Below are 14,666 nucleotides of genomic sequence, written 5' to 3' on the forward strand. Positions count from 1 at the left end.
GATGGCAGATATGATGCGTGCCATCCAAGCTCTGGGTGAGAGAGTTGAGTCCTTGGCTAGTGACCGTAACCAGCTCATGGCAGACGTCAAGGAGCTGAAGTGTAGGAGTGCAGTGGGTAGTGATAAAGTGAGTGGTAGTGTTGTGGATAGTGTTGCGCTTGAGGGTTTGTCTGTTCGTGCCTGTCGTCCTCCCAGTCCGGGACCTCTTGCAAGCTCCCAAGTCCAGGGGAGAAGCAATGTCGTACGACCAAAGGGTTCGAGAGGCTTTAATCAGCGAACAGACATTCCCTCCGTGGTTTCGGGCGTATCTACCCAAGATCGCCCCACCCACACAAAGACGAGAGAGCCCATTTATTCCTCGTCTGCGGAAGAGGTTTCTCGTAAGAAACCATGGACCAAGGTCTCGCGGCCTCTTGAGCGCAAGTCGGTCCCTTCCGCGCAAGTCCAACGGCCCAGTTGTAGCCACTGGGTCAGTTCGGACTCGCTGCAGTCTTCCGACGACTGCTCACCTCCTAAGAGAGGCAAACCGGTACCGCATCAGGTAGTCACACCGTCTGTTGCCGCACCTGCTCCTGTAGACCCTAAGTGGTCTTTGCTGCAGACCATGCAGTCTCAGTTAACGTCATTAATGCAGGACTTTCGTGCGGAGAAGGTTGACGCTGCACCAACCTCTAGCCTACAACCACCCACGGTTGTGCGTCCGGTGGACGCTGAGGTGACCTTCTGCCGCACTCCAGCTGAGAGAGTCCCGCCACCCATGCGTTCCAGTGTACCCTGCCAGCCGCATGTTGACGTTCAGCGACGCACGGAACCTTCCGTTGACGTTCAGCGACGCACGGAACCTTCCGTTGACGTTCAGCGACGCACGGAACCTTCCGTTGACGTTCGCGAGGTACAACAACAGTAAGTTGTTTTGTTTTGACGCGGTGCGTCAACCTCCGCAACCCAGTGTGGTTACCTCTACTCGCCCACATCTGACTAGACAGTCTGGAGTAGACGCTATGCGTCCCCGCGCTGCTATGGTTGTTGCCAGTTCACAGACTGGGCAACAGTTCCATGACGTTGCGTCCGGTTCAGTCACGCGTGCACCCGTGCTGCCGGACTCAGCTGACCAGCCGATTCCAACTCCTTTGCCGCTTCCTCCTCAATTCTCAGATGATGGACTCTCTGATGATGACGACGCGGCACACATTGATGACCCACATTCGGACCTTGACGAACCCAAGACCACGCAACCCTCTTTGGACTTTAGAAAAGTTCTTGCTCTGTTCAAAGAGATGTATCCGGATCAGTTTGTCTGCGGCTCCACGCTCTCCTCCGTCAGAGTTTGCTTTAGGCACGCAGTCATCCGCGCCTGCCTTTACGAAACTCGTCCTCGCCCGCTCGTCCAAGAGAGCTTTACGAGTTTTAGGAGATTGGATGCAGTCCAAAAAGAGCCTAGGGAAGACAGCATTTACGTTTCCCCCTGCGAAACTCTCTTCCAGATCGAGCGTCTGGTATGCCACGGGGGAAGTTCTCGGCTTGGGAGTTCCTGCCTCTGCCCAGGGCGACTTCTCAAGTCTAGTAGACTCTCCCCGCAGGCTAGCCATGAGACGCTCTAAGATATGCTGGTCTCCTTCGGACCTAGACCATCTGTTGAAAGGAGTGTTTAGAGCCTTCGAGGTCTTTAACTTTTTGGACTGGTGTCTGGGAGCTTTGAGCAGGAAGATCTCCCCGTCTGACAAGGAATCTTCCTTGCTCATAATGTCCTGCATGGACAAGGCCATACGTGACGGATCTAGTGAGCTTGCGGCTTCGTTCGTATCCGGGGTCCTCAAGAAACGGGAGAACCTTTGCTCTTTCCTGTCAGCTGGAGTAACACCGTGTCAGAGATCAGAACTTCTTTTTGCTCCTCTCTCAAAGTGCCTTTTCCCAGAGGACTTGATTAAGGAGATTGCTGCCTCCTTGATTCAGAAGGACACCCATGACCTGGTTGCGTCCTCTGCCCGCAAAGCCACCCCTTTGCCTACCTTGTCAAGACCCAGGATGGACACTCCAGCGTCCAGATTCATTCCGCCCTTTCGTGGCAGAGCCTCCAGCAGAGGAGGTGCTCGTGCCGAAGGGAGACGTGGGAAGAAGAAAGGTACCAAGTCCTTTAAAGGCAGAGTCTGACTGCCACCTTCTTCAGACAGCAGTGGGAGCCAGACTCAAGAACTTCTGGCAGACCTGGGAGAAGAGAGGCGCAGATGCACAATCTGTGAAGTTGCTCAGAGAAGGGTACAAGATCCCGTTTGTACGCAAACCCCCTCTAGCAACGTCTCCCATCTCTCTCTCTCCCAGGTACAGAGAGGAAGACAAGAGACGAGCTTTGAAGCAGGAGGTGTCTCTCTTACTAGAAAAGGGAGCGGTAGTCAAAGTCCGGGACCATCAATCCCCGGGCTTCTACAACCGTCTCTTCTTAGTGGTAAAGAAGACAGGAGGGTGGAGGCCGGTGCTAGACGTCAGTGCGCTGAATGTCTTTGTCACAAAGCAGACGTTCGCCATGGAGACCACAAAGTCCGTTCTAGCAGCGGTCAGGAAGGAAGACTGGATGGTCTCTTTAGACCTAAGGGACGCATACTTTCACGTCCCCATCCACCCAGAATCCCAACCTTTTCTGAGATTCGTTTACGAAAAGGTTGTCTACCAATTTCAAGCCCTGTGCTTTGGCCTAAGCACAGCTCCTCTTGTGTTTACGAGGCTGATGAGGAATATAGCCAAATTCCTGCATTTAGCGGATATCAGAGCCTCCCTCTATTTGGACGACTGGCTTCTAAGAGCTTCTTCCAGTCGTCGCTGTCTGGAGAATCTAAAGTGGACTCTAGATCTGATCAAGGAATTGGGTCTCCTGGTCAATATGGAAAAGTCTCAACTGGTCCCATCCCAAACTATTGTGTATTTAGGGATGGAGATTCACAGTCAAGCTTTTCGGGCTTTTCCGTCGGCCCCCAGAACAAGTCAAGCCCAGGTATGCATCCAGAACATGCTAAAGAAGGAACGATGTTCAGTCAGACAGTGGATGAGTCTGATAGTGACGCTTTCATCCCTAGAACAGTTCGTTTCGTTAGGGAGACTACACCTCCGTCCCCTTCAATTTCACCTAGCTGTTTACTGGAAAAAGAACAAGACGCTAGAAGCGGTCTCGATCCCCATTTCCGAGAAGATGAAGTCGTCCCTGACTTGGTGGAAGGACAGTATCAGCCTCAGAGAGGGTCTGCCCCTGGCTGTTCAAACCCCCAACCACGTTCTCTTCTCGGACGCATCGGACACGGGCTGGGGTGCGACATTAGACGGTCGGGAATGCTCGGGAACTTGGAACTCGAGTCAAAGAACGTTACATATCAACTGCAAGGAGCTACTGGCAGTTCATCTGGCCTTGAAAAGCTTCAAGTCCCTCCTTCAAGGCAAAGTGGTGGAGGTGAACGCGGACAACACCACGGCCTTGGCGTACATCTCTAAGCAAGGAGGGACCCATTCTATGACGTTGTACGAGATCGCAAGGGACCTCCTCACCTGGTCAAAAGATCTAAACCTTTCTCTAGTAACGAGGTTCATCCAAGGCAACTTGAATGTCATGGCAGATTGCCTCAGTCGGAAGGGACAAATCATTCCAACAGAATGGACCCTACACAAGGATGTGTGCAAGAGACTGTGGGCCACATGGGGCCAGCCTACCATAGATCTCTTCGCAACCTCGATGACCAAGAGGCTCCCAATATATTGCTCACCAATCCCGGACCCAGCAGCAGTTCATATTATTATTATTATTATTACTATCCAAGCTACAACCCTAATTGGAAAAGCAAGACGCTATAAGCCCAGGGGCTCCAATAGGGAAAAATAGCCCAGTGAGGAAAGGAAATAAGGAAATAAATAACTGAAGAGAACAAATTAACAATAAATCATTCTAAAAAAAGTAATGTCAAAAGAGATATATCATATATAAACTATTAACAACGTCAACAACAAAAATGTCATATATAAACTATAAAAAGACTCATGTCCGTCTGGTCAACAAAAAAGCATTTGCTCCAACTTTGAACTTTTGAAGTTCTACTGATTCAACAACCCGATTAGGAAGATCATTCCACAACTTGGTAACAGCTGGAATAAAACTTCTAGATGCCTTTCTACTGGATTGGTCACATCTAGACCTTTATGCATTCCCCCCGTTCAAGATTGTCAACAAGGTACTGCAGAAGTTCGCCTCTCACGAAGGGACAAGGTTGACGTTAGTTGCTCCCCTCTGGCCCGCGAGAGAATGGTTCACCGAGGTACTTCAGTGGCTAGTGGACGTTCCCAGAACTCTTCCTCTAAGAGTGGACCTTCTACGTCAGCCACACGTAAAGAAGGTACACCAAGGCCTCCACGCTCTTCGTCTGACTGCCTTCAGACTATCGAAAGACTCTCTAGAGCTAGAGGCTTTTCGAAGGAGGCAGCCAGGGCGATTGCTAGAGCAAGGAGGACATCCACTCTTAGAGTCTACCAGTCGAAGTGGGAAGTCTTCCGAAACTGGTGCAAGTCAGTATCAGTATCCTCGACCAGTACCTCTGTAACCCAAATAGCTGACTTCCTATTATACCTGAGGAAAGAAAGATCTCTTTCAGCTCCCACTATCAAAGGTTACAGAAGCATGTTGGCATCAGTCTTCCGTCACAGAGGCTTAGATCTTTCCAACAACAAAGATCTACAGGACCTCCTTAAGTCTTTTGAGACCACGAAGGAGCGTCGTTTGGCTACACCTGGTTGGAATTTAGACGTGGTACTAAGATTCCTTATGTCAGAAAGGTTCGAGCCACTACAATCAGCCTCCTTTAAAGATCTCACTTTAAAGACACTTTTCCTGGTTTGCTTAGCCACAGCTAAAAGAGTCAGTGAGATTCACGCCTTCAGCAGGAACATCGGATTTTCATCTGAAACGGCTACATGTTCTTTACAGCTTGGTTTTCTAGCCAAAAACGAGCTACCTTCTCGTCCTTGGCCGAAATCGTTCGATATTCCAAGCCTTTCAAATATGGTTGGAAATGAACTAGAAAGAGTCTTTTGCCCTGTTAGAGCTCTTAAGTTCTATTTAAGACGAACTAAACCTTTACGAGGACAGTCAGAAGCTTTATGGTGTTCTATTAAGAAACCTTCTTTGCCTATGTCAAAGAATGCATTATCCTATTATATCAGACTGTTGATACGAGAAGCTCATTCCCATCTGAGTGAGGAAGACCAAGCTTTGCTGAAGGTAAGGACACATGAAGTTAGAGCTGTCGCAACTTCAGTGGCCTTTAAACAAAATAGATCTCTGCAGAGTATAATGGACGCAACCTATTGGAGAAGCAAGTCAGTGTTCGCGTCTTTTTATCTTAAAGATGTCCAGTCTCTTTACGAGAACTGCTACACCCTGGGACCATTCGTAGCAGCGAGTGCAGTAGTGGGTGAGGGCTCAACCACTACATTCCCCTAATTCCATAACCTTTTTTAATCTTTCTCTTGAAATTTTTTTTATTGTTGTTTTTGGGTTGTCCGGAAGGCTAAGAAGCCTTTCGCATCCTGGTTGATTTGGCAGGTGGTCAAATTCTTTTCTTGAGAAGCGCCTAGATTAGAGGTTTTGATGAGGTCCTGTAGTATGGGTTGCAACCCTTGATACTTCAGCTCCTAGGAGTCGCTCAGCATCCTAAGAGGATCGCGAGGCTCAGTAAGGAAGACGTACTTAAAAAGGCAGAGTAATTGTTCAAGTCGACTTCCTTACCAGGTACTTATTTATTTCATGTTTGTTATTTTGAATAACTGATAAAATGAAATAAAAAATCCTTAGCTCATAATAATGTAAACAATTATTGCGGTCTCTACCTACCCCCCTGGGTGTGAATCAGCTTATATAATCACCGGCTAAGTTTAATATTGAAAAATGTTATTTTTATGATAAAATAAATTTTTGAATATACTTACCCGGTGATTATATATTAAAGGACCCTCCCTTCCTCCCCAATAGAGACCCAGTGGACCGAGGAGAAAATTGAGTTCTGTGTTTACATTGAGTACTGAGTACCTGCACGACAGATGGCGCTATTGAAGTACACCCCCTACCTGCATAGCGATCGCTGGCGGATTTTGAACGTAGAGTTTTCTGTCGAGCAGCAGAGCTGCAGCTTATATAATCACCGGGTAAGTATATTCAAAAATTTATTTTATTATAAAAATAACATATTTCAGTTTTGGTCTTCCGATTGGGTGCTGCTGTCAAGCAATCGCCGCCTCCGGCAGAGGTTGATCCTCTGTCGATTGTCGACATTGTGGTGTCAGAGGTATTCAATGCAGTATCACCCATCACCTCTGCCTCTTCAAACCCTACAGTAGCTGATGGCTTAGTTTCTCCCGTTCCTGTTCAACTAACGAGGGAGAAACTAAGTCCAACAATCTCTCCTGCTAGTGTTTCTGTCCCTCGGGGGAGTTCACTTACAGAGACTCCTCTTCAGAGGACTGCAGAAGGTCAGTTTGCTGATCCAACGGCCCCCAGAGGGCGTATTCGTCGCAAGGCTCGCCTTCCTCTTCGCCAGAGAGGCCTTCCTTCACCTGCGGTGAGGAGGCGCCTCTTTGGTTATACATCTTCGTTGCAATACCCTGCAGAGGAGCCTCGTCATCGATCACCGACTGTTCCTGCTTTGGTCCTGGACCTTCTGCGGATCGTTTGCGATCCCTTTCGGTGGAAGGTCGTCCTTTCAAAGGACACGTCGATCTTCCACCTGTCAGACCTGCCGACCTGTCGTCGCCTTTCCTGGATACTGATGCGCGCTACTCGCCAACGAAACCTGACCTCCACGCTCGTCAGGCCTCGTCATCTAACCCTAATACAGGGCATCAGGGGCGTATGCACCAACGTGCGCATACTTCCCATACTCGCTATGCACCTGAGGATACGCGCCCACGTTCTCCTGCGCGCCAGGCTTTGCCTGAAAAAACAGATGCTCGCCCACGCCCAGCTGCGCGCCAACCCTCACCTGCGCGCCATCAACCTCATGCGCGCCACTGCTCGCCAGCGCCCACGCCCAGCAGTCTTCTCTCCTGCGCGGCCATGATCTTCTGATCTGGGTGCTGTTGAGAAGTCTAAGTTGACTTCTCCCGCGCTCCAGCGTTCACCTACGCGCCATCTTTCTCCATCGCGCCGACACGCGTATTCACCTGCACGCATCCATGAAGATACGTGCGCGTGCCCTGCGCGCCCTCGCCCATCCTCTCCTGCAGTTGAGCGCCATCTTTCTGACGCATGCCCAAAAGATGCGCGCCCACGAGCAGCACAGGCTTCAACTGCGCGCCCGCGCGCCACGGGTATCTCTCCTGTGCGCGCTTGCCTTACGACTTCTTCAGGGAGCCCTCGCCCGCGTACTCAACGCCCTGATCCTAACGCGCGTGAGTATTCTCCCGTGCGCGCTCCTGTGCGCCCACAGTCTCCCGCGCGCGCTCCTGTGCGCCCACAGTCTCCCCCGCGCGCCATCAGCCTCCCGCACGCGCACCAGCAGACTCTCGCGCGTGATTCCTGGTATTCTCCATCGCGCGAGCATCAATATCTTCTCGCGCGCGAGACTGCTGAACAACACACGGCAAGGTCGCCATCGCCTCATTCCCCTCCCCGCAAACGCATAACAGTGCGTATTGTGACGGAAGGGAAACATCCAGGGGGGTCCAGGATTCCTAAGCCTTCCCAGGCGAACCCACCTATTAAAACTCCTCCCAGGGATCCTTCTATCCCTGTCCCTTCAAAGAGGGTGTCTGACAGCGCGTCTGTCAGCCAACAGCCTTGGTTCGGTGCACTAATTTTGAAGAGAAAAAGAGGAGTTCCGGACGCGGTAACTTCTCCAAGGGCTAAGTTGACTCCACGCAAGCCTTCGAGGCATGTTCCTCCTTTCCCCTAGACTATCTCTCCTTCCCTGTCGGACGAGGACTTGCCGTCCTCAGGGAAATCACGTGAGGTGAGACTTTCCCCCATCGCACCAATGAGGGAAGCCTCAAGTGGGGGCTGGAAGGAACTTACCATCTTCAATGTTAAGAGTCCTACATCCTTCCCAGGAAGGAATCTAAGGACTCTAAGACATTACCAAAGTCCTCTACAAGAACCAGGACGGAGCCAACTAGCCACTCAGAGAACGTTCGTGACTCTCCCAAAGAAGAGTCTTTGGGGACAGGAGACTTTGCTGCAAGTCCTACGTCAGGAGGAGAACAGCAAGAGTCAGAACATGCGTTTTGGCAAGTTCTGACTAATGAGGGCTTTCAATGGGTTTTCTGACCCAGAGATCCCTCCTCGAGAGGGCAAGGACATGGTCTTGGACCGTGTATTCAGTACTCAGAAACCCTCTAAGGCCAGTGCAGCTCTGCCCTGGTCTCAGGGGGTTAAGAGTACCAGAGACAAATCGCTGTACAGTTCTCCGAGATGTCCTCCTCCAACCGTTCCAGTGCCACCAACAAGCTCCTTCCACCTCCTTGCATACAGCAGAGGAGGTACTTTGAGATCTTGGAGGAGCCTTGTTTAGCTCTTCCTCTCCACCACTCATTGGAAGAGCTTACCAGGGGAGTCCCTCTTGAGAGAGACTCCAACCGGCAAGTCTCGTTCTCGGCAACCGAGATCCTTAACCAGGAGAAGGTTGCGAAGTGTGCTATGCAAGCCACTTGACATCTGGTTAGGGACCTTAGGTATCCTGATACGCTCTGAGGATTTCTTCAAAGAACGTACCAGGGAAGCTATGGAGATGTTCCTTCTCTCAGGCACTCGCACGATCGAGTTTCTGGCCCACCAAGTCTCAAACTTGTGGGCAAACACCATCCTGAAACGTCGGGATGCGGTGGCTGAGAGATTCCATCAGAAGATCACTAGCACCGAGATCAATAGGCTCAGACATTCTTCTTTAGAAGGATCCATCCTGTTTGAGCCTAAGGATGTGGAACAGGCTGCTGAGAGTTGCAGGAAGTCTCATCAAGACTCCCTCCTTCATATGGGTTAATCTAAGCCCTATAAGCCTCTAGCACCCCAGCGGTCCCGTCCAACCAAGACCACTAAACCAACGACAGTAGCGAAGACTGTGGTGTCTAAGCCCTTTCCTGTCAAGGATAGGAAAGGCAAAAAGTTCTCCAGGGGAGGCAACAATCTTAGAGGGAGCAGCCGAGGTCGCAAACGGTAGGATTGGCAGTCCCCCTGCATGTCCACCAGTGGGGGGATGCCTACAAAGTTGCTCAGACAGGTGGAAGCAGACTCGAGTCGACCCTTCTTCGGCACCGAGACAGGCTTCTGGATCTTTGCCAGGATCTGGGGATCGTGGTAAACCTCGAGAAGTCCTCTCTGCAGCCGTCCCAACGACTGGTTTATCTAGGCATGCTAATAGATACCAATCTCCACAAAGCCTTTCTATCAGACGACCGGATAGCAAGGCTGAGGAGGGTGGCGGAACCCTTCCTCAGGCGAGAAGAGCTCCCCGCCCAGTCGTGGTTGCGTCTCTTAGGTCACCTATCCTCCCTGGCTCATCTGGTCCCAAACAGCCGCCTCAGGATGAGATCCCTACAGTGGCGGCTCAAGTCCTGGTGGAATCAAGGATCCGATTCTCCGGACATTCTGATCCCAATGGGGTCTTTGGAACAGACGGACTTGCGATGGTGGCTGGCCGAGGAGAACCTGCGGAAGGGAGTGAGTCTTCTCGTCCTCCCCCCGGAATTGACTCTGTTTTCGGACGCGTCAAAAGAAGGGTGGGGGGGCGCACGTTCTGAACTAGAGGGCCTCAGGCCTTTGGTCAGAACCAGAAAAGTGCCTACACATCAGCCTGCTAGAATTGAAGGCCGTCTTTCTGGCTCTTCAGCAGTTCCAACGGTCCCTGGCGGGTCACTCCGTGGTGGTGATGAGCGACAACACCACGGTAGTGGTTTATATCAACAAGCAGGGAGGCACTTTTTCGCAGCAGCAATCCCATCTTGCAGTAGAGACTCTGAGGTGGACAAAAATCCACTCGATAACACTATCAGCTCGCTTCATTCCTGGCAAGAGGAATGTGCTCGCCGACAGTCTGAGCAGGGCCTCGCAGATAGTGAGTACCGAGTGGTCTTTGGATCCTCAGATAGCCAACAAAGTCCTGACTTTGTGGGGTTCCCCGACTGTGGACTTGTTCGCGACAGCATTGAACTTCAAGCTGCCCCTGTACTGCTCCCCAGTCCCGGATCCCAAGGCACTCTGGCAAGATGCTTCCCAGCAACGGTGGGACAACATCGATGTGTACGCCTTCCCACCGTTTTGTCTTATGAGAAGGGTGCTCAACAGGACCAGACTATCGGTCAACTGTTCGATGACTCTGGTAGCTCTGCTATGGCATCACGCGGAATGGTTCCCGGACCTTCTGCAGCTCCTGAAGGAGCTCCCGAAGGAACTTCCTCCACGACACGAGCTTCTCAGACAACCCCACTCCGGCGTCCCTCACAGGGCCGTAGCCTCGCTTCGGCTTCACGCCTGGAGATTATCCAGTGTCTCCTCGCGGAGAGAGGCTTTTCGCAACAGGTTGCGGAGAGAATGTCTCGGCACCTGCGAAGGTCCTCTGAGGGAGTCTACCAAGCGAAGTGGAGTGTCTTTTGTGGTTGGTGTCGTGGGAGGGGTATCTCTCCACTCGATGCCACTATTCCAGCAATAGCGGACTTCCTCGTTTATCTGCGGGAAGAAATGCGCCTTTCTGTCTCGGCAGTGAAAGGCTATTGCTCAGCCTTAAGCTTGGCCTTCAGGCTGAAGGGCGTGGATATTTCTTCATCGCTAGAACTCTCTTTACTCATACGTAGCTATGAGCTTACCTGCCCCCAGTCGGAAGTGAGACCTCCTCCTTGGAACGTGGTTCGAGTCCTCAGGTCTCTTAAGAGACCTTCCTTCGAACCATTACGCCAGGCCTCCGATCGCCACCTGTCTTGGAAGACGGCTTTCCTACTCGCTTTGGCTTCGGCCAAGCGGGTTAGTGAACTTCATGGTCTCTCGTACGACATCGCCCATTCAAGGGGATGGGGGGAGCTAACGTTCAGGTTCGTCCCTGAGTTTGTTGCCAAGACTCAGAATCCTGGAGTGCAGGATCCTCGCTTCGACTCTTTCAGGATCGCGAGTCTCCGTTCTGTAACAAACGACCCAGACCAACTGCTACTATGTCCAGTGAGGTGTCTGAGGCACTACTTGAAGAGAACGGCTGCAGTCCGTCCTCATGTGCGAGCTTTGTTTGTGAGCACAGGCAGGACTAAGAGGAGGGTCACCAGGAACACCATCTCAGCCTGGATTCGAAGGGTTATCCACCATGCCTTGAATCCGGACCCTCCTCCATCACGTCGCCTTCGGGCACACGATGTCAGGGGTATTGCTACATCCCTGGCCTTCAAGAGAAACTTCTCTGTGACGCAGGTACTTCAAGCTGGGGTCTGGAAGCGTCAGACGACCTTCACAGCCCACTACCTGCAAGACGTGACCCACAGGAGCCTCGATACGTTTTCTATCGGCCCTGTGGTGGCTGCACAACAGCTGGTCTAACCTCAGGCTCCTCTTTGGACAAGTAGCAGTAGGTTGAGGGCGTTGTTACCCGGTCTTAGTCTGCGTGAATGAAAGAGTATGTCTGACCCTTACTTCTTTCTTCATTCTCCCCTTTCTTGGGGAGCAGCATCCTGGTCCTCGCATAGCTGACCTCAACCTCTGCAGGTAACCCATGCTTCTTTGTGCTCCTAGTATTAAGCTTAATACTGTTGCGTCTCCCATACCCTGACGAGGTGGTATTGGGAACGTCCTATCCTAGAATTCCTATCTGAAGGTCTCAAGGTCAACTTCATAGGACGAGTCACACTCTCCTCCACACACTGCTTACATAGGCCACTCGTTCCTAGCGATGCTAGGAACTTGTGAGGTACAGGGGCTCCTTTTCTCTAGTGCTGCTCACTGAGGGATTGAGCCTCCAGGCAAGCCGAAGTCAGTAAGGCTGGGGACTTTCCACCCATCCTAAGGGGTAAGTCACCCAATGTAAATAGCGTGGTTTGTATTTCGGTTACGGAACAAATGACAAATTTGAAGATAATTTGTATTTTTCCTAACCATACAAACCTTAGCTATTTACACATATGTGCCCGCCATCCCTGACCCCCAAGTCAAGTCCTACCCCTAAGGGAAGTGAAGCAAGTCACCGGGGTGTGGGGGGGGGGGGGGGTAGCAAGCTACCCTTCCCCTACCTCCCGCTAACTAGCGCGGGGGTAATTAACCCTCGTTAAAACTATTGGCTCGTCATTTCAGCTGCGCTAAAAGGTAAACCCAATGTAAATAGCTAAGGTTTGTATGGTTAGGAAAAATACAAATTATCTTCGAATTTATCATATTTATGGATGTGTAGAACACATAAAGTAAATTTTCTTTATTCATTATGGGAAAAATTGTTGTAGGATAAGAGTATTTTAGTTTGTAAGGTTGCTCCTATAACGAATTAAATTCATGAACCAAGATACCACTATACTGTATTGTAATAGGGAATTATTGTTTTAATTATTATTACTTGCTAAGTTACAACCCTAGCTGGGAAAGCAGGATGCTATAAGCTCAGGGGCTCCAACAGGGAAAATAGCCCAGTGAGGAAAGGGAACTAGGAGCAATAATATATCTCAAGAATGGTAACAACAACAAAATATAAATATAAACTATAAAAACTGTAACAAAGAGAAATAACATAGAATAGTGTAACCTCATGCATGAGAACTCTATCCCAAGACAGTGGAAGACCATGGTACAGAGGCTATGGCACAACCCAAGACTAAAGATTTTTTAATTACTTTTATTCTTTAAACTAGAGCGCATTATTATGATAATTTTGTATGTCAGCCATCATTGGTTGGTTCTTGTTCAGATCTGATTTCATGGAAATTCGTTCAACAGGTCAATTTTATGTGATCAGCGATGTTCTTACCAACACATCACCCCGCAATCTTGCTCCTAGAACAAGCGAAACTCTGAACCCAAGATTGACTGGATCCACGAGGGAAGAGAAGAGAAGGGTGACCCACAATGAAGTAGAAAGAAGGAGGAGAGATAAAATCAACACCTGGATTTGTCGTCTTGCCAAAATTATACCAGAATGCCCAGAAGCTCACTCTAAAAGTGCTCAGGTAAGGTGTTGGAGTAGTTTTAGAAGTATTGGCTGGGATCTCAGAATCTTTATCATGGAGATAAAACTAGGACCTAAGATAAACTTTCAATTACAGTACGTGCTGTACTTATGGTATAGGCTGTGAAATACAGGTAAGACAAGTTTTGTTGTATCAAAGCCTCCTGGCTAGTACAGTGGTAACGTGTTTGCCCAGCATTCGCATGGTTGCAGATCGATCCCCAATCATGAGTTTAAGATGTTTACTGGGTAGGCCATTGCTGTGGTTGGGCACTAAAGTGGTGGGTTGGGCTTGTCAGGCTGACGTTCTGGTGAGCATCTATTCTGATGACACTGGAACTGAAACCAGACACCTTGAACTTTAATGTATCAAATATTTAATTGACAAGTAAACTGATGCTGGTAAATAAGAATATTTTATTCTGAGGTGATGAGTGGTGTATAGTTTAGGAATATTCTTATACGGTATTCTTATATGTATCCTGCCCCCTATTTAATATACAGTACTATATATTGGAATCTTTAGCTATGATAAATGAAGTCAATTCAAAGTTGAAGTAGCTTTTTAATGTGTGTCAGCTACAATGATATACAGGCTGTCTTATTGCAAGCTCAGAAATTAAACTGCCAGCTGTACGTCTTCCACATTCGTGCCTACAGGAATTCAAACTTTAGTTATTTTATGGCTGTACTGTATTCTTTGCGAGAAAAATTGATGACACATTACTGAATTGAGAAACCATCCACTTGCCTATCGGTATGTCCTCCCTTTTTAAATATTAAACTTAGCCGGTGAATATATATATAGCTTACGTCTCCGACGGTCGACAGATTCCAAAAACTCGCGAGCGATCGCCATGAAGGCTGCCGGGTGTGCCCACCAGCGCCGACTGTCGGCCAGATACCGCATATACTTCTCAACCAATTCAGTTCTTCTCTGTCGGTGGTAGTGACAGCATTGGTTCCGCTCGCGCTTAACCTCAAGTTTCTACTGATTATTGTTGATATTTATAGATTTACCTCTATATATTTTATATCTCACCCGCCTTTATTAGGCCTCTTCGATTCGCTTTCCATTTATACTAAACACCGAGATAAATTTTATATTTTTGTTTATAAGCGACCTATGCCTATTCTTTGTACGTGGTACTGACTTGGAAAACGAAGTTAAACAACGTTGAGCCCATTCAACTTTTATATTTGTTTAGATTGATGAGATGAATATTTTTAGAAAATATTTTAAGAAATTTATTCTTTGAATAATCTTCGTGCAGTTTTCAAAGATGAACTAACATTTGGTTTATTTATGCTACGCAGTTTACACTCTATCGTTACGATAGAGAAAGAGAGATTCACGGTTTCACTTTGCAGAAAGAGTAAATCGAATTTGACGTTTTGTTCATTCTTCTTACAAACTGAAGTTTTTTAAATACTAATTTAAAGGAACATGTTAATTTTCAATTTCTTAGTCCTTTTAGTATTTTCCTTTTGTCAAATAACCTTTTCTTGACGAAGAGTGAG

General features: G+C 48.9%; 1 protein-coding gene across 2 annotated transcripts in view; it reads left to right on the top strand.

The window, feature by feature from the left end:
- LOC137647177 (upstream stimulatory factor 1-like) overlaps positions 1 to 14,666 on the top strand; it is a 44,882-nt gene that overhangs the window by 16,611 nt on the left and 13,605 nt on the right. For both annotated transcript variants that reach the window (XM_068380462.1, XM_068380463.1), the window contains one exon: positions 12,917 to 13,146. In XM_068380462.1, coding sequence (XP_068236563.1) covers positions 12,917 to 13,146 — 230 coding nt within the window. The remainder of the gene's footprint in view (positions 1 to 12,916; positions 13,147 to 14,666) is intronic.

The sequence above is a fragment of the Palaemon carinicauda genome, chromosome 9 (assembly GCF_036898095.1).
Source record: "Palaemon carinicauda isolate YSFRI2023 chromosome 9, ASM3689809v2, whole genome shotgun sequence".
Classification (NCBI taxonomy): domain Eukaryota; kingdom Metazoa; phylum Arthropoda; class Malacostraca; order Decapoda; family Palaemonidae; genus Palaemon; species Palaemon carinicauda.